Source organism: Hibiscus syriacus, unplaced genomic scaffold (assembly GCF_006381635.1).
Source record: "Hibiscus syriacus cultivar Baekdansim isolate YM2019G1 unplaced genomic scaffold, ASM638163v2 tig00116964_pilon, whole genome shotgun sequence".
Lineage (NCBI taxonomy): Eukaryota > Viridiplantae > Streptophyta > Magnoliopsida > Malvales > Malvaceae > Hibiscus > Hibiscus syriacus.
Window position 1 is genome coordinate 2,417,470 of NW_024063489.1, and position 26,462 is coordinate 2,443,931.

Sequence of the window (26,462 nt, forward strand, 5' to 3'; positions counted from 1 at the left end):
ATCTTGTTGCTGATGTTTCTATAGTTCATTAATTGTTTGTAGCTGCATCTATGAAAATATTAATACCTTTCTGAAGCACCTTGTTTCTGTCATATATGTTCCATGACATAACTACATTAAATTTTTTCGTATTAAAATCAACTTAGATAAGTGTAACTATGGCCTCCATTGTCAGATATCTTTAAAACTAAAAAAAAAAGTTAACTGCTCATGGAATAGTTATCAATTTTCTCCTTTATTATATATGTTTTATTTATTTCACTTACTTTATCTCCACATAACTAGCTTGGTTTTCTTGATCATCACACTTATGCTAATGTTCATTTGTTTAATCATTTCAAACCAATGTTGTTTTGCTGAACGATCAGTGGTTTTAACATAAAACATCTTACTACAGGAAGTGTAACACTTGGAACCATGAGCTATTTGTTGATAGAAATTGAGTGACATCCAGTCCCACTTTGATGCATTTTCTGTTGCTAATGCAATTGCAATCTGCGGCAGTTACCATGGAAAAGTTTGGAAATCATTTTGTGGCAAAGTAAGTGGTGTTTGAATCAGAATTATCTACCATAAGGAGGAAAATTACCCCAATTTTGTAGCTCTTGTTGATGTTTCATAATTTTGTTGCTGTGGCTGGCTTAGCTGGAGATGGACCGGCTCATGTGGATCCTCCTCCATGCTTTGACCATTTGTGAGAAACAATTCCTTGTTTGTACCATTCACACCCCTCGTTCCATAAACCTGGATGGTAACTTATCTGTTGAGGTTGGTTTTTAAACATCTCATAGACGACAAACTTTAGTGTCTTGAGTCTTTCTAAAATCTCTAGGCTAATTGAGATTTTTATGAGCCATTCAAAATTATACCTTCTTATATAATTCCATGTTTTCTAGACGAATTTGGTTTACCTTCTTACAGAGTTTCACATTTTCTTGATGAATGAGGTTCCCCTGCAATGAGACAATGCAATTTAGGAACTTTGATTAGATTCAGTATGGTAGTAAGAAGATGGATTTATCATTTCAGTGTTTACCTTTCTGGTCAGTTCTTCAATTTCATGCATTAAAATTTGGTCCTACAGCAGTGGGGTAAATGTTACCAACATGGAGTTGCTTTATTTGTATGCTATTTTGAATTTAAAAACTGACAATGGCATGGAAATAGAAATCTCAACCTTCTTCATACGGACACCATGAAGGCTCATTTCCAATTGGCTCTCCAAATTCTGTAAATCTTTTATGGTCAATACAGAAAGTTCTTCACCCATCATTTGCCTGTTTTGGTGTGCAGAAGCATATTTCAGTCTATAGGATTTGTTTCTTAGACATAAAAGCTTATCATAGGCATATATATGAGATGAAATGAGCCATTTTTCTCTGTTCTGTTATTGGGGTTATTTTTACTTTTGACGCATTTAATGCTTTTAAGGCTAGATATCAAATCAACCTTTTACAGTCATAAGTTTATGTCCACGACCATTAGTCTCTGGGTGTTTGCCTTAATTGAAGAATGAATGCTTCATTTAATCTGATCTCCAGATATTTGAACCAAGATACAAAAACATCCTAAGCATAGTTGCATCATAAAAGGTTAGAATAGATAGTTATAACAGGTTCAAGGAGAAAGTTATTCTGCTATTCTTGTTATAGGTTGAAATGAAAGAGGCCGCCTATGTTGAATCGAGACATGGGCATAATTGTTGTGTTCTGAATAATGCTCAATGTAAAAGTGGTTTCTTTATTCTGCATTTTTGGCTCATTTTATTTTCCCATTGATGCCTTCTATAATAGATTTATATAGTACAAAAGTAAAAATACCTGTGATTTTCTTGTAGGTTTTGCAGTTGTTGTCTCAGGACTGCTGCCTCCCTTTGCCAAAACTGAAAATAAGATTGGTACTATGGTAAGATTCACACCCACAGCTTTTATTGCTCAAAGTAGGAAATTTGCAGTTAAAGAACTTCAATAATGACACATTGCCATAACCATGCATATTTATAGACTTGACAATGCTCTTAATTAGACTATAGTTTTAAGTAATTCACAAAAGAACCAGACATATGTGGATCCAAGGCTCTTGCTAGATGGTTTTTTAAAAATCTTATAGCGGAAGCGGCATTATAAATTAAATTAATGAATTTAGTTGAAGCAGGAGTTTGATAGTTTAATTTTTAGGATGGTAAATCACTTATAGGGTCCTTGGTGTACTTGTCAAAGTTACACACACTATAAGCTACTTAGCTCTTACTCCAAAGGTTTGATTTATTTTTTTGAATCCTTATCAAGCAACTTAGCAAGTAAAACTAGGCTGTTAAAGCTGAGAACTTTTTAAAATCCCACGGTAACTTTATCTGTCTATTACCAGTAAAATGTGTAAAGGGATAAAAGATATAGAGATATGAATGTGAAAATAGATATATCATAGATGTGTCTCTGGATTTGATCTAGAAGCAAGGAATGGCACTGTATATTTTATACCCTTGGAATATGTTGTTGATTTGGAGATATGAATGAGAAAGCTTATGCATATTTTGAGACGTAAAATGAAAGAGATGACATAGCTTCTCACGAAAATTATGAAGTTGCTAGGGAAAGGGGTAAGGATTATCCTATTTTGTAGGGTTAACTGTTTGTTGAATGTTAGTATAGAGATCTGAACAGGAGGGGAAGATAAAATAGGTTTTACTATTGTCTATCGTTGTAAAATCAAACATCTGTTCACATAGAAACCTGGAAGCTAAATGCAACATTAGTAAGATTTGCAGGTTGAATGCCATGAATATGGACAGTATCAGTAATTTCCTTTTCATATTCTATCGCTTCATATTGATGTAAGATGTGTTGTCTTGTTCCATCGTTACACGAAAATAATCTCTTCATGATGAGTTCATACAGTAACTTGTAGCTGGAATCTTGTCTTCTTAACATAAACATAAAACACACCTTACTGGTCAGAATTATGACCTATTTTAACTGTTCAATTCTCTGTGTGTGATCTAGCCTTTATTTTTAAAAAATATATTCTCTTTTGTACAGCTGAAAGTATGTCCTAGACTCGTAGAAAAAATCTACATCATCATAGTTGTTCTTTTTTATTAGTTGCATAAATATTTTGCTAGTTGTGCCTGTAGTATAATCACTCAGTTATATCCTTTTGGCAGCTGTTTCCTATGGTTTATGGTGCTGGTGACACTACCTATCTTTTATAAATTAAAGGTCCCAATCCCTGAAGAAATGAGTATTTTGGTGGGTGTAATGATCAAAAAGGTTGTGTAACATCTTAAAAATAGACTTGAACAGAAGCAGATATTATTTTTAGAAAGGTTATGTTATAGTTTGATCAGATGCATGAGCCAAAATAATTTTTTATGTCGACTATCCTTACTGTGGAAAAGGTGCTGGAGTTATGGGTTAGTCAAACTGATTCGTATTTGAAGTCCCTGGAACTATTTTCTGTTCCTTGATGTCTTCCAATTTATATCCTATCGGTTCTGTTTCTAAAATCCTGTTAGCTATGAGAACAAGTGAACATTCACAAGATTATGCATGCAATTAGTCATACATATTCCAACACTCACAAGAGGAGTTAAATGGTGTGCATTTAAATCAATTATTATCATTTAAGGTTTTGGTGCTGCCAACTTTTTGGTCAATGATTGCAAAAGGTTCTAGAACTGAATCTAATCTCTGCTTGTAAACTTTGCAAGCATTTGTCTCAGTATTTCATACCCACTGCAAACCTGGAAAAGAGAAACTGATTTGGTGCTCTACTTGTTCAGTGAAAACTTGGGCATGTAGAACTTTGCACGTCACATTTTCAGGTATGCTTGTAAATGTTTGGTCCATCAAATGGAAAATTATTTAACCTTTCAATCATATATCTTTTTCCAGTAGAGGCTTAAAAGCATGCAGATTCACTTATGATAAAACTATGCGTTCATCATGCTCTGAAAGGTAAAATTCAAGAAAATTGAAGATTAAGTACCAAAGAATACCTTGACTTCAGATGTTGGATTCCCCGGTTGATTTTCCTCCTTTGCTTTGTTGAATCGCATAATTACTGATCTCATGCTGGCAAAGAGAAGATTTGGATTACATCAGAAGTTCCACAATTTCTGAAGGCTTATAAGATAAAGGGAAACAGACAAAATGATGATCACATAACATCTGTAATCACAAAACACGGCCTCTATAAACAATAATGGTATCTTCTTCTGCATCATCACTGCTTATTTTCTTTTAATCTTCCTTTCATATAAAATTGATAACATTTGACAAAGTTGTGGTTATATTTATCGACCATGGCGTCCTACCAGAAACATAAACTAGCTAGTGAAAACCGAAGTTTCAGTTTTAAAAGTAAGTTTTCTTTTTTGTTAAATATGAAAGTTCAGTCTTGACTAGTCTGGATGTTGCTCTCTCTTTTCATGCTTGCTTTATTTTATCTTGTGCTTGGCTGTTCAATTATTACATTGGAACTACAGAGACTGCATCCTTTCCAAACATTATTGATTAGATAGAAATAGAAATAGAAAATCATTTGAATAAAAGATCAAAAGAGCTAGATTTGATAGATTAGTTGAATATATTTCACTTAGTGGTTATAGTGCAAAAAAAAATCTATTTCATAAAACATCTCTTTATTGAATGATGTATGATAATTTTGTAAAAAGATCATATTTAGAGAGTTTTCACTTAAGTTATTGATTGTCTAAGAGCTTATATAGGATCATATAGATGCATTTAGGAGCATATAGTTGTATGTGGTGGAAATATGTTTTGCCGTGGCATTTTATTTTGAAAACGGTACAGCGTTATGGAGAATGTGTTTTGTCTGATGATGTGTAGGATTTGGGAGCAAGAATAAGCGAGGAGAATTGCCATGACATATTTGAAATGCTGAGCAAAATGCAAATGCCAACTTGGACGGCATTTCGGAAGCTAAAAACACAAAAGAAGATATTTCTATAAAGAGCCAAATGTCCTTGTCTTCACGTGTTCTTAGTTGCTAAACACCTAGGAGGGGATAATTGTCACCTCTGTCGGTCTACCTTGTTTGCACGTAAGCCTAGCTGCCAGCCTCGTAGGAGGGGATCACTGCCACCTTTGTACCACACCTTACGTGAAGGGAATAAACTTAGGGTATCAAGGGAATTTTAACACAAACCCCTTGATTTATTCTCCACTATAAATAGGAACTGAGGCCACAAAATTGAGCGACTTGATTTTGAGAAAAGAGTGGAGGCGGCTGGAAGAAAAAAGTTCACTCTTTTTTCGTCATTTGCTTTTTCCGTAGCATTACTCAATTAACAAGTTAGAGGGAGTGGTGAGCTAGACATTCGAGAGTAATTAGCAAGCTAAGGCGGTTCGTGGTGGTATTACTCCATTAAGTTATTGACTGCCTAAGAGCTTATATAGGATTATATAGATTCATTTAGGAGTATATAGTTGTATGTGGTGGAAATATATTTTGCTGTGGTATTTTATTTTGAAAACGTTATTGCGTTATAGGGAATGTGTTTTGTCTGATGATATATAGGATTTGAGAGCAAGGATAAGCGAGAATTGCCATGACATATTTGGAATGCCAAGCAGAATGCAAATGCCAACACGAACGACATTTTGGAAGCGAAAAAGACAAGATATTTCTATAAAGAGCCAAATGTCCTTGTCTTCACGTGTTCTCAATTGCCAGACACCTAGGAGGGGACAACTGCCACCTCTGTCGGCCGACTTTGTCTGCACGTACGTTTAACTGTCAGCCTCCCAAGAAAGGACCACTGCCACCTTTGTACCACCCTTCACGTGAAGGGAACAAACTTGGGGTATTAAGGGAATTTTGACACAAACCCCTATGTTTATTCTCCGTTATAAATAGGAATTAAGGCCATAAAATTGAGAGACTTGATTTTGAGAAAAGAGTAAAGAGACGGCTCAAAGAAAAAAAGTTCCTCATTTTTTCGTGATTCGTTTTTTCCGTGGCATTACTCCATTAACAAGTTAGAGGGAGTGATGAGCTAGACATCCGAGAGTAGCTAGCTAGCAAGCTAAGGCGGTTCGTGGTGGCCGAGAGAAGATCCGACGGTGCATGTCGAAGGCTTTTCCTCTATCCTTTTGTTGTTTTTATCACTTATTATATTTGGGTTATATGAAATGAATGATCTTCATGCCTTGTTGCTTAGAATATTCGAACTACACCATGATTTAGTTTTATTTGGTGGGAGTTCACTATGGATGTTTAAGTTTTTTTTTTCTTTATGGATGGTTGTTTTTCTTTATGTTCCATTTATTTTGCTTATGGTGCTTAATGTCTTAAGGCTGTAAGAGCTCTGGAGTAGTCATTCCTTAGGAAAATTCTTGGTGTTAGAGAGAAACTAACTTATTTTTAGTGTTTGAGAGAAACTAAGGAGGATCAACATAAGCAATGATTTTAGATGGTAACTAGATCTAATCCATCCTTAGACATAAGGTTAGGATTTCAATAGACTAAGAGGAGTAGTGCTCGATCAAGAGGTTAGATGTTAGTGCTGACGTTGAGTGGTATTGCTGTGTCATATTTTGTTGGTTTAAACCAAGATGATCCCTGCACCTGTTAACGCCGAGAGATATTGCCAATGCATTCTTAAAATGTTGAGTCATTTGACTAGAGATAGCGTAGGGCACCTGTAACACCTCAAATTAGGAGTCAAATTATGAGTTTCTGAAAACTTATAGATAGTTTTAGGAAGTGTAAGAAATTCAGGGACCTAATCCTGAATTTGTCCATTTTTTGTTCATAGTGAAAAATAAACCCAGTTAATTCCCCCCCAATTGGTAAGAACCAAAATCCTTAAAATTTCCCCCAATTCCCTAACCCTCATCGACTTTCATTTCCTCCGATTCCGTCGACGTCTAACCACCTTAGTCAATGTCGTTACCCCTAAAATAATCGTCGCCTCACCCTGACCAAAAGCCCCTTTACCCCTCACTGAGATCGGTCGTTGTTCGACATGATCGAACATATAAAGCTTCGTCGAAACCCAAGTCGGTCGTTGTGTATTTCTTTATTTTTTGATCGATCTCGGCGATTGTTCATCTCATCGCCCTTCCCATCGAGTTCCTCAAGTGTTTCCGACCAAAACTTCGTTGTGTAAGGATCGTCGCTTCAACGTCGTTGCTCCGTTCGGTTGCTGTGGGTAAGTCGGCCACTTTTATGGTTATTTTCAATCGTGATTTTGGCTTGGCTTGGATTTAAATTGGTTGTTTTGGATGTAAGGATGATTTTGGATTAATCGGACAACTTCAACGGCCCCCGTCGCTGCCACGCGCCGACAGTGCGCATGGGAGTAGCCACTTGCCCAGGAAATATTCTAGAACAGGTCTGAACCGGTCTAACTCGACCCGAACCGATCTACCCGACTTGCTTGCCCGAATCGGTTTGACCTGACTTGAACCGTTGACTTTGACGGTTTAATCGTTGATTTTGACTTTTATCGAAAAAGTTAAAATTTTCAAAAAGTTATAATTTATGTTTTTTGACATCTTGAGTATGAATCCGAAGTTCGTTTTGCCAAATTCGTACTGGTAAGCCATTTTTCAATGTTTTATCTTCGGATTCAAATTGGTTTCTCTTTTAAGTTCAGTTTTTGATGTAAATTCGGTTGCTTTGTATCCGATGAATTATTTGATGTTGAATTCAAGTTCAAGGGCGATCGAATGGAGTTTAAATGATTGATCGATATGGCACAAAAATCGAGTAATATTCTACTACCTTTTAAATGCTTTATAGAACACATTGATAGTTGGTAAATGCATGGATGGATATAATTGGTCAATTAGATGTATTTAATTATTATTGGACTCGGACGTAAATTAGAATAAGGACATAACACGATATAAGACTCAAATGGCTAGATAAAGAGAAATTGGAAGATCAATCAGAAATAATTATAAGTTCAGTGAATTCAATAATAAATAAATTAGTTTCAAGATCTGTTAATTTTGATAAATCTCTTTAAAGGTTAAATACATGGAATATTTGGATAAGAAATTTTCAAAAATAACCTTAAGGGGTAAATTTATGAAAACGTCATTGTATTGTAAAAGACCAAGACTTCCTTGGATGTTGAAAAAAATAACTCTGAAATGACATGCTTGACCAATTATTAGAAAAATTGCATATGATCGAATTGAAAGGAATTATAGAAATGTCTTCGAGCTTCAAAATAATTATAATAACCTCTAGGGGGCGTTTGGATGGGAGAATGTGAGATTCCAATGAGAATGAAATTCATATTCTTCCGTTTTGTTAGCCCGAGAATCTATTTTTCGGTAATGTAAGATTACAATAGTGGATTTTTTGGGGTATATTACCAAGAATGTCATTATCTCCCTTTCCTTAGGTATTATTGGATTACCATCGTTTTGGACTAAAATGTTCTTAATTTTCCCCCAAAAATATCATTCTTTTGTCATTAAATAATAAAAATTTTACGAAGATTAAATTATAAATTTATCATTAAATTATTTTAGATTTATAAAAAAAATCTATAATTAAAATTTTATATTAAGTTTAGGAGTTAAAATAAAATTTTTACCCTTTCATTAAATTTTTTTATATTTTTAATTTTGTAAAAAAATTATATAAATTTTATAAATTTAAATTTTTTAAAGAAAATATATAAATATTTTCCAACTTGTTAAAAACAAATATATAATAAGGACAATTTGTTGAAATATACATTCCAATAATCTTTTAATCCTTTAACCAAACACGATAATCTTACATTCCTGGTAACCCAGCCAAACACAAAATACAACATTCCCAGTAATCCTATTTCTTAGTAATCTTACATTCACACTGCTAATCTTACATTATGTGAACCAAACACACCCTTAATGATCAAAGGAACAAAATACCTTGAACGTTTAAAGAAGTAGAATACATTCAAGCTTAATTTATCGAAAGTATGCCACTGACAGATTGAATGAAATGACGATGATACGCTTAAAGTGTCACAATGGATGGCTATGATAATATAACTTATATCTTGATACACTACTTGAACTTGGAAATCATCGATTTAAAGTTTGGATCTATATTGGAATGCCCTGAAATATAAAATGACCCAAGGAACGTCTAAGCATTGTAATAACTAAATACCCTCTAATTATAAAATGAGTAAATCAATCTCGAATACTAAATGACCTAGAAATTCTATTTCTTGAGATGACACCTGGAGATTGAATTATCGAAGGTACTTTACATGTCTGAATTTCATGAAATGACTCAAGAATATGACCAAAGTGAACGGATTGGAACAACTGTGTATCTGAATTTCAGAAATGATTGAATTATTATGGAAACTCCGAAGTGATCGAGATAAACTTAACTACCAAATGACCTAAGTATCTTCAAAGACCTAGAATTAAATGAATAACGCATACAAGTATAGAAACATTGATGAACTTATATGTAGTACCGCCCTAAAAGGTTTATAACCCCGAAACATGCATGCCAACATTTATTTATATCGTTGTAATACTGAAAAGAAATAAATACCACTAAAATATATATTCGTCTCTCAAGAATTGATTAAATATGATTATGATATTGATCAGATCAACTGGTGCAGTCAGTTATAAGAAGTGAATAATAATGTAATATAACAGTTCGAATGATTGACATGTATTGCAGTGCTGGGATCGTGGGTTCAATTGGACTCAAAATCCTAATAATTCAATACATAATCTTGAATACCCCTGATTATTTGAATAATGTAATCACTCTCAATAAATCTGAATATAGAATTATTATGATATTAAGATTCCTGAACACCTCCCTAAATGCACCTGAATAAAAAAGGGTTTTAAGATATCAATTTTAATGGTATGATAGATTTGTTAGTAATTGATCCCCTTTAATAGGACCTCGTTCCTGAAATCCGATTAAATTGCATAAGTTTCATGTTTTTCAACCTTGATAACTACTAAATGCCTCTGAAAAATACTTGGATCCTCTAGTGTATTCTCCACTTACTACATGAATGTCTTATATGGTTACATGGTATGTGTTCTCTGATTTCGATTTTTACTGAAAAATATGATTGTTTTTGATTTATGGAATCATGGAAAATTATTTGTTTATGAACTATGGTTTTCTGTTTTCACTGGTTACAACTTGAACTGTTTTATTGGGACTTTATCGGGGTAGGCTGAAGGTTCATCTCTGATCAAGTTGGTAAATCTTTACGGACCTAAAGTGACCATTGGGTAGGCTCTGAGGCCCCAAGAAAATTTCTTAGGTAGTCTCTCAGGCCCCAAGACACTCCATTGGGTTAATCATGAGACTACATATGGTGTACTAGTGGAAGATAATTATATGATTTATTTCATTGTCACGTTTACGAGATTTTATTGGATCACGATCTAGATATTACGGTTCACTGTTAAAACTGATTTCTACTGGATTTTATATGGGTAGAATTATGGAGTATGGAGGTTCAGACCTGATCTAATTGGTAAATCCTTACGGCCCTAAAGTGACCCTTGAGTAGGCCCCGATATCTTTCTTGGGTAGACCCGTGGCCCCGAGTAACTTTCTTGGATAGGTTTTCGTGCCCCAAAACATTCCTTTAGGGTGGATCCCTTTGCTGTGTGCTTAGGGTAAACTCTTATGGATGCAGTTCTGGGGGACTGCATAACAATGTTCAGTTGGAGGGTTTTACTATGATTTTTGAAAAGTACTTTTTAAATTGTTGTTGTTTTAAAAAGATTTGTACTTTTTCACTGTTTTGTGGGAATACACTAGACAACCTATTATGATCTCCTGAATCCAGACATCCGAAGTATGAAAGCTTCATGACTTTTACTACATTAGATATAAGTAGGACCTCATCTTAGCATAAAAGTTTGTAAATGTTTGAATCAATAAGGAAACATATGTTTATCTGTTATCTGCATGTTCAACATCATCTGGTAGTATTGTATTACTGATCTTCCCAAAGCTCACCCATTTACTTACCATTTCAGATTAAAATGATCTAACCGATGCATCTATCGACATCAATAAGGGAGTTCCACCAGCGTTGCTTGTGGAGTACGGTGCATGTGATTAGAGGGCATGTAGCTTGTATTTTATTTTTATATCCGAGTCTAAAATCTGTTTTATTTTTTAATATTGTAAAATTTTACTTTTGTAGTTATAAATTGTTTTTATGATTTTACATGTTTTAAAAAATTTATTTTTTTAGGATTTTTACGGTAGGATGCTCCGGTGGCTCTAATGTGACATTCTGGACCGGGTTACCCGTGTCTTCCTGTGGAACTTACAACACTTTTAGTAAACTCTATCGGACAAGTAAGAGATAGAAGTAAGATCGTCCTGAGAAGATAAACTTAAGTTTCCTAAGTGACTCTTATCATTCTTTCCCATAGTAGCTTATTGTGTGAGAATTATCAAGTCATTTTATTCAAATCTATTGTTTATATTTTGTTTTGCTTTTACATATTCATTTGATTTCACTATACTCAATTAATTTTGCCAAGACATTTATGTCCATTTTGCCACGACATCTCTATTTACTCTCATATCACACTATCATATATTCCCCAATAACATACATTTCATTTTGCCTCAGCATTCTCATTGTACATACCATTACACTAACTATACTTAGAAAAAGTAGTTATTTGCTTTGATTGAACTTAGAAATTTCTTCCAATCCTTGTGGATACAATACTAACTCATCACTATATTACTTGTTCGATTATGTATACTTGCACATATTTCGTGTTCATATTTGGTACTTACAAAATGTGGACAGTGTAGCAGAAGGAAAATATAACATTAATAAAAGAAATGATGAAACATATATTTTTCTCTTCTAATATACTTATTATTTAAATTGTTGAAAACATTTTGATATTTCGATATAACAAATTAAGTTAAATGAATTTTAATATTTTCCAAATAATTTTTTAAGTATATTCGATATAACTATTCGAATATCAAAACATTACTCCAAATCTTTCAAAAATCATTTTTAATCCTTACTCAAGTGTAAAATTAAGTTTTAATCTTAAAACAATTTCAAAATAATTTTACAAAGTATTTCGAACCATTTCAAAGCCAAAGTTTCCAGATTGTTCATAGGGAACCGATTCCCCCCCAAGGGGTACCGATTCCCCCTGAATGGTTTGGCTTCGAGAATTCCAGTATGCTCGGAGGGAACCGATTCCCCCCCAGGGGGTACCGATTCCCCCTTGTATAACGGTCGAAATATTTGAATTTTACACTTAGGGAACCGATTCCCTATAGGGGGTACTGATTCTCCCCACGCTCCAAGCTGATTTATTAATTGTTTTCACACTAAAACGGCTATATTATCTTCTCTAATCATCCTCAACGTTCAGAAGTGATTCAAAGTCTATTTAAGCAAGCTTAGAAGCCATTGATAAAAAACAAGAAACATCAAACAACTAGAATCAAGAGAGAATCAAAGAGAAAGCATCAAACTTCAAGTTTGAGCATTTCAAGCATATTTTTCATTCAATATTCATTTTGCTTTCAATAACACTTATTGTGAGTGTTCTTTCTTTGTTCTAGAATTGTGCAAACATATTTGCATTGTGAGATTTTTCTTGTAAGTTTGCAAATTTGTATTTCTCTTTGAGAAAAGAGTGTTCTCAAGAATTGGAGTATATTCTTGAGGGAGTTGTAAGGTTATCTCTTTGGCCTCAAAAGAAAGAACAAATTAGTGAATTTGTTGGAAAATCCTTAGTGTGGATAGCTAAGGTAGTGGACGTAGACTTTGGTTGATAAAGTCGAACCACTCTAAATCGCTGTGCAATTTCTTTCAATTTTCTGTAAAAACTTCCACTAAAATTTTTATTGCCAATTCACCCCCTCTTGGTCGATTCCGTCAATTGATTAACTTAACAATTGGCATCAGAGCCTAACTCATTTGAAGGTTTAATAGCCTCTTGAGTCAATTCGGAAAGAGTTATATCGATAATCAAAGTCATCAATGGCCTCCGCTGCAAACTTCAACTCCGGTCTCGATTCGATGCCCGTCAACAAGCCTCATTTCTTCAATGGAGCTAACTATACCTATTGGAAGAATAGAATGATGTACTTCATTCAAGCAAGTGACATGGGAGCATGGAATGTCGTAGTAGAATGATACATCAAGCCTCTCACTCATCCAAGATTTTGGAGTAAAGGAGAGACAAAAATATTCCAGCTCAATTCCAAAGCCATCTATATCATTTTTTGTGCTCTTGGACCAGATGAATATAGAAGAGTTTCATCGTGTACAACCGCCAAAGAAATATGGAAAAAACTTCAAGTCACTCATGAAGGTACCGATGAGGTAAAGAAATCTAAAATTAGTATTCTAACGTATAGCTATGAAAATTTCAGGATGAAACCAAAAGAAGATATCAAAGCTATGATGGATAGATTTTCAACGATTGTCAATGGTCTCAACTCATATGGAGAGATCATTTCAAATGAAAAGCTTGTGAGGAAGTTAGTCTACTCCCTCCAAAAATCGTGGCAATCAAAGAAGACGACAATCATCGAGTCTAAGGACTTAACGTCCTTAACTCTTGAAGACCTAATTGGATCACTCCTCACTCATGAAATGATGCTCGAAGATGAGGTGAACCTTGATAAGATTGACGAGACACCAAAGGAGAAGGAGAAGAAGAAAAATATTGAAGTTGCTCTCAAATCCAAAAAAGATGAGAGTGATTCGAATGACGATGAAGATGACGAGGAAATGGCATTGTTTGCCAAACGGTTCAGAAAAATGATGAGACCTTATCGAGGAAGAAAATTCAAACGAAATGAAGGCCTAAAAATGAATCGAAAGAGAAAGACCCAATCATTTTCTATGAATGCAAAAAGTCGGGGCATGTCAAATATGATTGCCCACAATTGAAGAAAAAGGGTCAATCAAAGAATAAACACAAGGCTCATGTGGCTACATGGAGCGATGAAGAAAGTTCCAATGAAGAGGAACAAGAAGTAGCTAACTTGTGTTTGATGGCATTCGGGGAAGATTCTAAGGTAACCTCTAACTCATCCGAATTTGATGATTTATCATATGATGAGTTATTAGAGGAATATAATGGATTGACTTCGGATTATGAGAAATTATTTTTAAAATATAAAAATGATGTTTCAAAATTGAAAAATGAAAACAAACTCATATCCAAAACCAACAACGATCTTGATAGAAAAATTTAGATTTGCAAAATTTACTTTCAAAGATCAATGATGATCATCAAAAGAAAATTGATGATCTTAAAACTTCTTTTGATAAAGTTGGAACAAAACATTTTGAAAAAGGTGGAAATTCAAAATCCAACTTTATTAGAAAAAGTTTTAGAAATTACAATCATAGAAGTCCTCAAAGAATCTCTAATGAAAAAATCGTTAGAAATATGTGGGTTCCTAAAGAACTCATTACTACTAAAGATAAAGATATCCTACACAAATGGATACCTAAGGGGACTAGGATTTTGGAAACTAATGAATATGGACCCAAAAGAATTTGGGTACCAAAAATAAAAAATTAATCTATGTTTGTAGGGAAAGGAGCATTGCTACAAGGCACGAGAAACAAATTCAAATTCATGGTACATTGATAGTGGATGCTCAAGACACATGACCAGAGACAAAAGCCGGTTCATTGAGCTTAACGCCAAAAAATGGAGGAGAAGTGACTTTTGGAGACAATTCAAAAGATCACATTGAAGGTATTGGTACAATAGGTAATACATTTTCCATACAAATTAAAAATGTTTTATATGTGAATGAGTTAAAAGCATAATCTTTTGAAAAATAAATTTGATAAAAGATACAATGTTTTATTTTAAATGATTGCAAAATTGATTGACATTGCATCTATTTTTTATTATGCTTGTTGGTCATAGAATAGGAAACATATACATGGTGCATTTAGATTCTTTTGATATGACTAATTTATGCCTAGTTGCTAAGGATGAGCATGATAGTTGGTTATGGCATAGGAGACTAGGACATGCTAGTATGAGTGTTTTGCAACGGTTAATTCAAGGAGACTTAGTAAGAGGGTTGCCTAAGCTTAAATTTGATAATGATAAAATCTGTGATGCTTTTGCTGAAGGAAAACAAAATCGAGTTTCTTTTAAATCCATTAATGATGTATCAACTAGTAGAGTTTTACAATTGATTCATTTAGATCTTTTTGGGCCAACTAGAACTACTAGCTTGGGTGGAAAACAATAGGGTAGATGATTACTCTAGATATACTTGGGTTCTATTCTTAAGTACAAAAGATGAAGCATTAGAACATTTTATCACATTTTCAAAAATTATCCAAAACGAAAAAGGTTACTCTATCACTAGTGTTAGAAGTGATCATGGAACTGAATTTGAAAATCTTGGATTTATTAAATTTTGTAATTCTAATGGTATTAGCCATAATTTTTCAGCACCTAAAACCCCTCAACAAAATGGAGTTGTTGAGAGGAAAAATAGAACTTTAGAAGAAATGGCTAGAACCATGCTTTGTGAAAATAATTTGCCAAAATATTTTTGGGTGGAAGCCACAAATACCGCTTGTTATGTTGTAAATCGAGTAATGATTATGCCAATTTTAAAGAAAACTCCATATGAAATTTTCAAAAATAAAAAGCCTAACATTAGTTATTTTCATCATTTTAGATGTAAATGTTTTGTTTTAAACAACGGTAAAGAGAACCTTGGCAAATTTGATGCTAAAAGTGATGAAGGAATTTTTCTGGGTTATTCCTTAAATTCTAAAGCTTATCGTGTATTTAATAAAAGAACTTTAGTTGTAGAGGAGTCTATACATGTTTTCGATGATAATTTCCTTCCGAGGAAAGATTCTTGTGTTAATGATGATGTAGGCATTGTAAATACAAATGACGTTGGAGAATCATCATCAAAGGAAGAAACAAAGGATGAGGAAACTCATGATCCCCTCGAGAATCCAACTATTGAAGAAAGTGAAGTATCTTATCCAAGAGAGTACAAATATGTCAAGGATGGTGAAATTATAGGTGATCCATCTAAAGGGGTAACTACTCGATCTTCTCTTAAAAATATTTGTAATTATGTTGCATTTATTTCATGCATAGAGCCTAAGAACATCAAAGAAGCATTAAAAGATGAACATTGGATTATAGCTATGCAAGAAGAATTAAATCAATTTGAGAGAAGTAAAGTATGTACATTAGTTGAAAGGCCTAGTAATAAATCTACTATAGGTACTAGATGGGTATTTAGAAATGAGCTTGATGAGAGTGATAATATAGTGAGAAACAATGCTAGACTTGTTACTCAAGGCTATACTCAAGAAGAAGGCATAAACTATAATGAAACATATGCTCTCGTAGCTAGGATGGAAGCAATTAGAATGTTATTAGCATTTGCATGTTTCAATGAATTTAAATTATATCAAATGGATGTTAAAAGTGCATTTTTAAATGGTTTTATAAAAGAAGAAGTGTCTGTGGAACAACCTCCAGGTTTTGAAGATTCAAATTTTTCGGATCATATTTTAAAATTGACAAAAGCTCTTTATGGTTCAAAGCAAGCTCCTAGAGCTTGGTATGAAAGATTGTCAAATTTTTTAATTGAAAAAGGTTTTTCAAAAGGAAAGGTTGACACTACATTGTTTTTAAAGAGAAAATGTAAAGATTTATTAGTAGTTCAAATTTATGTTGATGATATAATATTTGGTTCTACTAATGATGTTCTTTGCCAAGAATTTTCTAAGTTAATGCAAAGTGAGTTCGAGATGAGCATGATGGGGGGCTCTCATATTTCTTGGGACTCCAAATCAAGCAAAGAAAAGATGGCATCTTCATCAATCAAGCTAAGTACGTCAAAGATATACTCAAGAAGTTTGGATTGGAAAATGAAAAACCTCATGACAGTCCAATGAGCTCTTCAACAAAACTTGACTTAGATGAATGGGGTAAATGTGTAGATATTAAATTATATAGGTCAACAATTGAATCTCTACTTTATCTAACTGCAAGTAGACCGGACATTATGTTTAGTGTTTGCTTATGTGCTAGATTTCAATCATGCCCTAAGGAATCACATTTACTAGCTGTTAAGAGAATCTTTAAATACCTTAAAGACACTCCTAGTTTAGGACTTTGGTATCATAGAGACTCTAGCTTTAGCTTGCATGCTTTTTCTGATGCGGATTATGGAGGATGCAAATTAGATAGGAAAAGCACCTCCGATACTTGTCAATTCCTTGGAAATATGTTGATTTCTTGATTTTCAAAGAAACAAAATTGTGTTGCATTATCTACTACTGAAGCCGAATACATTTCAGCTGGTAGTTGTTGTGCACAAGTTTTATGGATGAAACAACTTTTTGATTATGGAATTGAAGTTGGTACCATTCCTATCAAGTGTGACAATACTAGTGCTATTTGTCTCACTAAAAATCTCATCCAACACTCTAGATCTAAGCACATTGAAATAAGACACCACTTCATTAGAGACCATGTCACTAAGGAAGATGTAGTTCTAGAATTTGTGGATACTTTGCACCAATTAGCGGATATCTTTACAAAACCTTTAAACAAGGAACGATTTTGGACACTTAGAAGAGAATTAGGTTTGACCAACCTATCTTCACTTAGTGTTTAAAATAATTTTAGCACTTTTAATAATAAATGAAAAATGCTTATAATATTATTTTTTGATTGCATTCACTGCTATTAGTTAGGGGGAGTTTATAATTCTTGATAAAAATTAATTTTATGTTCAAATATCGTTTAAAGATTAATTTAATTATTTGAACATGATTAATTTTCAATATATGAGTTGCCAATACCACTAGAGAAAATTAATTTAGCATTTTGGATGTTTAAAATGGGATTTTAGCATTTTGGTGCAGAGGGAATCGATCCCCCCATGAGGGAACTGATTCCCCCTTTGAAGGGGAACCGATTCCCCCTTTGAAGGGGAATCGATACCCCCTGGGGTTCTGGTTATACACGGGCATAACCCTTACTTTTGTTCAAAACCCTTCTCTTCCTTGCCGCTGTTTCCTCTAAACTCTCTCCCTATCTCCATTTTTGCCTCAAATCAACGTTCTTAATTGGATTTCACTTCAAATATCATCTTCTAAACCTGTTGAAATCATCAAAAACGTGCAAACTTCATCTAATCTCACTCAAATCCGAAATCCTTCAAGGTATTTTTCCAAAACTTCTATTTCATCAATTTATGAACATAGAACTAGTTTTAATTAGTTCTAGGATGAACTTTAGATCGGACATTGATTGTTTAGTGATTAGAAACTAGATATCACAACTAATTTCATCAAAAACACAAGAATTTTTCTAAAAATTTTTAAATTTTCGAAATAAAAAAATGTTGATATTCAAATTATTGTGTTTTGATTGAATTATGTTGTTATGAAAACTATATTGTTTCTCAAAACTGTATTTTTCAAAAGTTTTCAAAAACTTTGCTCATTAGGATTGATTTAGAGAACCTTGAAATATTGAGGACTCAATTGAGTTTTGGGATTGATTGAATTACATACATGTGTTTTCTAAATTGCAGGTTATCCATTCTATTCCGATTTCCTAAACCATGTCCAATCCTAAACGTGCTAGGTCATCATCTAGTCGCTCACACCGTCAACCAAATCCACATCCAAATTCTCAAAATCCAATTCCTAATCCTAATCCCAATCCCATTGATCTTAATTTGACTATCCAAAATTCGTGCTTCAATCATCCTGGTCCTAGAAATCATCGTTTTTGGTATTATCAATATTTCGACTCTTACAAAATACGGGAAGAACGTATTCCTTCTCGTCAAGCTATGTTAGCTATTAATTTTAAATATCTTCCTCTTTTACAAGAGTGGAAATTTGATAAACTCTTTGATCTTGAACCCATCGTTTACCATCAACTTGTTCGTATTTTCTATTCTAATGTCGTTTGTGTTAAAAACCAAACTGAAACCGAAACCATAGGAATTCGTTCCTACCTCCTAGGACAATTCTTATATATATAGCAATACATTCGGATTAGATAATGATGGTATTTCAAATGAAAAACAGGTTTTAGGATCTCGTTATAAAAAAAGAGATAGTGCAAGTGTCTTAGACCTTCATGAACGTTTTCTTCATCTAATGATTTCTTGGTGGTTTCGACCATCTGGAGGTCGTTATTATACTCTTAGAGCCTTAGATCTTTGGTGGTTACATTGTTTTGAAAATAATATTAAAATTAACCTAGCTCAGATTATTTTTGCTGAAATTGTTGAAACCGTAAATCTTGTTCCTAACAAGAAACTCTGTTCATATCTTGTTTACGGTTGCATTTTGAGTAATCTGTTTTCCAAAGCTGGGCTTAGAGTCGGTCTAGATGCCGTTTTTCCCCTTAAGAAACAAATTAATATTCTTTCCTTAACGAGAGCGGGATTGATTAAGGATAAGGAAACCGGTGAATGGGTTCGATCTTCTGCAAATACTACGGGAGCTAGTTTTTCACAAGCTCCACCCGTAGCTGACGAAGATCTCGAGCTTGAGCAATTAATGCGAGACATCGATGAAGCTGAAGATGAGCCTGAGCAGCCCGATGAGCAAGCACAACAAACGCATCAAATGCCTCCATATTTTCAATCCTTTATGGAGACATTCGATTTCAGATATGCTACCATGGATTCACGCTTTACTTCTATAGAGTCTCATTTATCCACAATGGGAGCTCAACAATTAGAAATTCTTCGAGAGATGCGTGCAAACAATGAAGCAACCAATGCGCGTATTAATGACCTCACTCACGAAATGGCCGCTATGCGAGCTCGTTTTCCCCCTCCTGATCCGGATATGTGATTCTGTGCTTAAATTTAAAACTTTGAACTAAACGATTATTGCTTCAACTTTTTGGATTGTTTGATTTTTGTGACTTTGGATTTGTTTGTTTGAATTTAAATATTTTCTTTTGATTGTTTAGTTAAATTTATTGCATCATTTACATAATTTTAGCAATATGACCAATTTTGTCATGTCACATTAATTATGAATATTGATTATGAAACTAATGGCTAACGTTTCTCTTGCTTGTGATCTTAGCAGTTTAAACTATATATAATCAATTGGCTAAATAATTTCAAAAACTTGTTTAAATTCTTTAAAATGTCTTTTTGATTTAACAAAAAGAGGGAGAAGTGTTAAATGTGTTTTAAACGATAAATAGGAGAAGTGTTAAAGTAAAGGGGAGTAATTTCAAAACTTGATTTCAAAATCTTAAAATTACTAAAATGTTTTGTTATATCAAAAAGGGGGAGATTGTTGAAAACATTTTGATATTTCGATATAACAAATTAAGTTAAATAAATTTTAAGATTTTCCAAATAATAACTATTCGAATATCAAAACATTACTCCAAATCTTTCAAAAATAATTTTTAATCCTTACTCAAGTGTAAAATTAAGTTTTAATCTTAAAACAATTTCAAAATAATTTTACAAAGTATTTCGAACCATTTCAAAGCCAAAAATTCCAGATTGCTCATAGGGAACCGATTCCCCCTCCCAAGGGGTACCGATTCCCCCTGAATGGTTTGGCTCCGAGAATTCCAATATGCTCGAAGGGAACCGATTCCCCCCAGGGGGTACCGATTCCCCCCTTGTATAACGGTCGAAATATTTGAATTTTACACTTAGGGAACCGATTCCCCATAGGGGGTACCGATTCCCCCCACGCTCCAAGCTGATTTATTAATTGTTTTCACACTAAAACGGCTATATTATCTTCTTTAATCATCCCCAACGTTCAAAAATGATTCAAGGTGTATTTAAGCAAGCTTAGAAGCCATTGATAAAAAACAAGAAACATCAAGCAACTAGAATCAAGAGAGAATCAAAGAGAAAGCATCAAACTTCAAGTTTGAGCATTTCAAGCCTATTTTTCATTCAATATTCATTTTTCTTTCAAGAACACTTATTGTGCTCAATTGTATTTATTCTTGAGTGTTCTTTCTTTGTTCTAGAATTGTGCAAACATATTTGCCTTGTGAGGTTTTTCTTGTAAGTTTGCAAATTTGTATTTCTCTTTGAGAAAAGAGTGTTCTCAAGAATTGGAGTATATTCTTGAGGGAATTGTAAGGTTATCTCTTTGGCCTCAAAAGAAAGAACAAATTAGTGAATTTGTTGGAAAATCCTTAGTGTGGATAGCTAAGGTAGTGGACGTAGACTTTGGTTGATAAAGTCGAACCACTCTAAATCGCTGTGCAATTTCTTTCAATTTTCTGCAAAAGCTTCCACCAAAATTTTTATTGCCAATTCACCCCCCTCTTGGCCGATTCCGTCAATCGATTAACTCAACATAAATTGATTGTGAACATAATGATTTGAAAAAAACTCTAAGTTATCTAGAATTAAAAAATATCTTTTGAAGTTAACAATTTCTAAAATACGTAGTTAAAAACTCTCAGTTGATATTTCTCATTTCTCATGAGTTCAATACTTATTACAAGTAAAAATAAATTTCTCTCTTCCTTGAATAGAAATTGTTAAAAAATACTTTTGAATGTATTATTACGTTACTATGTATATACTTAAATACTCCTGACTCGATTTTTTTTTTCATTTTTGAAGTAGTTCCAATTTTTTTTGTTTTAATTTTAAGAAATTGAAATTGAACTTGTTTCTATAACATTTTAAAGGGTGTTTGGTTCACGATATGTAAGATTATTATTTAGATTAAGATTGTTGGAATGTAATATTATTTTGGAAATGTTGTATTATCTTGTTTGATTTGTTTAGCGGCATGTAAGATTACTGTGTTTGGTTGGACGAATATAAGATTACTTGGATATATATTTTACCAAATTATTCCTTGATATATGTTTTTTTCAACAAGTTAAACTTTAATATTAAATTATAACTATTTAAATGAAAATTCATAAAAACATTTTAATTATTATATTATCTAACTTTAAAAAAAAATACATTTAGAATATAATTAATATAACTAGTATATAAAACTTATATTTTTTAAATAATCTTTAATTCAAATTTAGATCAAGTTATATGATTTGAAAAACAGTCAAATAGTAGATTGAGAAATTCAATTAAGGGTTAATGAGTATTGATTTTTTTTTATGTTGAAATTGTTAAGTATGTTTATATTAAATTGATTGAGGATATCTATGTGATTTATTGTTTACATGTTGATAATATGTTCATCTTTAGCAATTGTTGTGTTACTAAGAGAGATTTTATTTCAAAATTTGATATGAAAGACATGAGTAATTAAATGTTATAGTGTCAAAATGGTAAGGAAATGTGATAATATAATGTTATCATATAAATGTGATACTAAATATGTGAATATTCTTTATGATGTCAATACTCAACTGAAGAAAAATATATGATTGTTTTTGCTCAATCCAAGTATGCATAAATTATTGAAGTACGATGCACTTGATAAGTTTTACAGATGATATAACACGTGTTGATTGTCGGTTGAGCAGTTATATACACAACTCAACTCATGAGCATTATGTTGTAATAGTAAAGTTAATGAAGTGACAATAGCTTTTATAATGAAGTGGTAGAAAAACTTCTTAGCTTATACAAGGAAACTAAGTTGTTAGAAAACATTTTAACTTGTATTTTATTGGACACAAAATTTATAACATCGACATCCATGTATTATGATTGTCAAGTAACAATAGCTTTTGCAAAGAACAAAAATTTCAATGTAAAAATAGACATATTCGTTTAAGACAAAGTAATAGAGTAGTTATAAAAACATGAAGTGATACTAATTATTTATGTGAAGTCAGAAATAAATTTGCTTAGTTCTCTGATTATATTCCTAGAGAAAAAAATTAATAAATAAAATATCAAGGGGAATAAAACTTGTGAAAATATTATAAAGTTTAGCAATGATATTAATCAAACCTTTAGGACTCACAATCCCTTGAAAAAGGATTATATGAGTAATAACAAGACATTTATTGAATTTGTGGTTAGAGCACTATAAATTTTTTATATGTTGTAAATAATGTTGAAATTATAAATATTGTGAGAATAATTAAAATCCATAATTAATATATAGTCTTTACAGGTGATATATTGTTGTGTAAAACATACTTGATAGATTGACTAATATAAACATAAAGCGAGACCGTTTCTATGAAACTGTAACGACTTAAATTTTTAACATTCAAGTGTTGATTTGAGTTATAAAGGATCAATTAGTATGCATGTTTAGAGTCGTATAAAATATGGGCTTAATCAGGTGAGAATTAAGTTTATTTTTTTTTAATAAAAGTAGAGTTTTTGAGTGAAGAATAAAAAGAGAGGGCTAAAAATTGAATTTACCCATTGTTGAAAAATATATTGAAAACCTATTAAATTTCTCTTATTTAGACGTTTGGGAGAGGATACAAAAAGTTGAAGAAGTACATCGCCGTTTTACGCCACTTCCCGCCGCTCGTGGTCGTCACCGCCTCTCTGCCGGACTAAGCTCCTTCTCGAAACAAAAATCCCCCTTCCATTGTGTCGAGAATCAGTTCTATCTCCTCTGAACTGGTTCGGCTTGATATTTACCCAGACTCCAAACCTTCTGTTTTTACAGTATCTCCTTTCGAGCTTTCCAGATCTTTCCATGGAACCCATACGCCTGTCTCAACACAGGCGAACTAGTGGGCCTGCTACAACAATCGCGACAGGTGTTGCCGTTGTTAACCCCACTAGTACTTCTTCTGGACCAGTTAATGCAACCTTTTTTTCCTACTGCGGCAAGGAAAAACGTGACAGGGAGATTGAAAAGGAGAGTACAAAGTTTCAGAAACGGAATAAAAGAGCCTTCACCAGACGTACGATGGCCGGATTGAGGCAATATGGTAATTTCCATCTTTCCGCGCGTTCAAATATGAACGATGTTCTGGCCGTCTTGGCACGTGAGGCAGGTTTGACAGTTGAGGACAACGACACCACCTAGAAGTAGTCTCCTACGCCCTAAAATCAGCAAAATGTAAGAGTAAATTCAACGAGGTCGGGTGATAGTCCTTTATCAACCAGACGTTTGAAAAATTACTCTGCTAAAGCAACTTTAGACTGTCAACCACCTGTTGTAAGGATTGACGACAATGAAAGATTTCCTGCACAATGTGGGAATTTTAGGACTGGGAAATCTCTTCCAGCAGAGGCAACACCAGCCCTTTCTGAAGCAGATGTTGATCACCATGGAATCAAGGAGAGCACCACGAAGGGGTACTCCAATAGAAAACCTTCTGAAGTTGCGAGAAGAAGGAGAAACGGATTTTAAAATTGGTGGAAGGAAGGTAATTCAAATGGTAGTAATAGGTGTAGAAGTGGATGCGTCTCGTTATTCATTGAGAACCTACGGGAGAAGATCCATTGGAAGAGACTCGGATATTTATTTGGCACCTACGGTCATGTTATTGATGCCTTCATTCCTATAAAAAAAGAATTTGACAAGAGGTCGCTTTGGGTTCATTCACTTTGCAACTATTGAGGAAACAAGGAAAGTGATATTAAACATGTATGTCGTTCATATTTACAGTAGCAAAATTAGAGTCTCTTTGGCTAAATATAAACCCCGACAATCTTACTGGTGAAAGTCCTCGACGGTTGTTCAGAGTAAGTCTGGGATGGAAGATTCTCCGAGGATTAACACTGTGAAGTTGAGGGTGTTGTGGACGAAGATAAACTTCAAGTGTTAAGTAACTGTCTTGTGGGGTGGTGCAAGAACTTTATCAAAATTGGTAATCTTGCTAACCAAATACAAGCCAAAAGACTAGCTGGTTTCACGCTAATGAGAGCTGTTGGGAATGTAGTTCTTATGGTTTTTAAAAACTCTGATTCGTTGAGAAGGGTGAAGGATGATAAGCTAAAGACTCTTGCAGAATGGTTTCCCAGAGTTGAAACTTGGTCAGAGAGCCTTGTGGTGGAGTGCCGACGTGTGTGGTTAGTTTGCGAAGGTATTCCTTTTCATGTTTGGAATTGGGATACTTTCAAAAACATCGCAACTAAGTGGGGCAAGTTAATGGCAATTGACAACAGTTGTGAGTTTCCATCATCCTTTGATCGGGCTAAAATCCAAATACTCACAAATGTTCATGGGAGAATTGATGAGATGTTGGAGTTGAAGGTCGTTGATAATTTATTCAAAATCTTTGGTGTATGAAGACATAATTCTTGGGTCCCTGAAGATTGCGATATTTCGTTAGATCTTATCCCTCAAATTGGATCGTGATTGTTCGACAGCGATTTTCAGAGGAGTTTTTTGTAGTTTGTGGTTTTAATTGTTGGTTTTTATTTTGATATGTAATCTTTTATCTTGAGGTGTATTCTGGAATTAGGGTTATGTCTTAGGGGTTTTTGTTTGAAGATTGAAGATTTATAGGTGTTATTCTCGTATGAGGGTTTGGTGTTTTAATATGTAATTGGTTTTCTATTTAATAAAATATGAGACACACTTTTCTTCCTTCCAATGTTCTTCAACATACTTCTAAGTATGTGGAAGAATACGAAGGGAGTTTTTAATGAGACCTCCAACTTCTATAAAAAAATATAATATCAATAATGTATGAATTTAACCTTGAAAATATGAGTTTTAAAAGGGCAATATCAATATTGATTTATGTTATATTGATATTGTTCAAACAATATATATACTCCATTGGATGACATCATTATTGAATGGTTTAAGGGATTTTAATGTGCCATTTTGGTATCAATATCATTAATTAAGTATTGATACTTTTTCATGATATCGATATCATAGAGTGAGTATCGATACTCAAATATATGTACTCTAGTATCAATGCTTAAGTATCTTCTGGTTGAGTACTTATACTCCCCTAGTCGTGTATTCATACTTCACGAGGTTTAAAGATTAAAAATCTCTTGTTGTTCTTGAATATCTATGAATCATCGTGAAATAAATGTACAACCTTAATAAAGGGTCATAACTCCTAAGTCTTGAAATGAATAAAGTACTCTTAAGTAGTGTAAATTATCAAGATATCTTTAAAACCTAATAAATGAGTTTGAAGGTATAAAAGATGAATAATTGAATAAAATATTCTTAGAACTTATGAATATGTTTGAAAAATCTTAAATGTTTCTAAATGACAAAAATATCTTGTATGTGGAAAATTATCAAAATATCTTTAGGTTAACTAGTGAGAGTTATAAGGACATAAGCTAGTTGTAAACATATTTAAGAATTTCGTATTGATCGTTATAGGTGGTAATGGCTTGTTCTTGGTTGTTAATTGTATGTATATTCGAGGTAGAGACGGAGTTATGATTCTAATTCAAGGGGTAAGGTATAACTAACAATAGAAAATAAGAGGGACAAAATCAAAATAAACTAAAATTTGAAGGTCAAAATACATGTTATCCCTATATTTTTTTAATAATTAAAAATTAGGGGGAAG

General features: G+C 33.2%; 1 protein-coding gene across 3 annotated transcripts in view; it reads right to left on the bottom strand.

The window, feature by feature from the left end:
• Positions 1-351: 351 nt before the first annotated feature.
• LOC120191053 (MADS-box transcription factor 23-like) overlaps positions 352-26,462 on the bottom strand; it is a 31,819-nt gene continuing 5,708 nt past the window's right edge. For 2 of the 3 annotated variants that reach the window (XM_039194062.1, XM_039194063.1), the window contains 7 exons: positions 3,998-4,073; positions 1,821-1,882; positions 1,178-1,277; positions 1,037-1,078; positions 912-953; positions 590-744; positions 352-495 (listed from right to left, as the gene is read on the bottom strand). In XM_039194062.1, the coding sequence (XP_039049993.1) occupies positions 480-495; positions 590-744; positions 912-953; positions 1,037-1,078; positions 1,178-1,277; positions 1,821-1,882; positions 3,998-4,073 (493 nt within the window). In that variant the 3' untranslated portion in view covers positions 352-479. Of the gene's footprint in view, positions 496-589; positions 745-911; positions 1,079-1,177; positions 1,278-1,820; positions 1,883-3,997; positions 4,074-26,462 lie in introns of those variants that run through there. The other variant, XM_039194064.1, reaches the window with a different exon arrangement.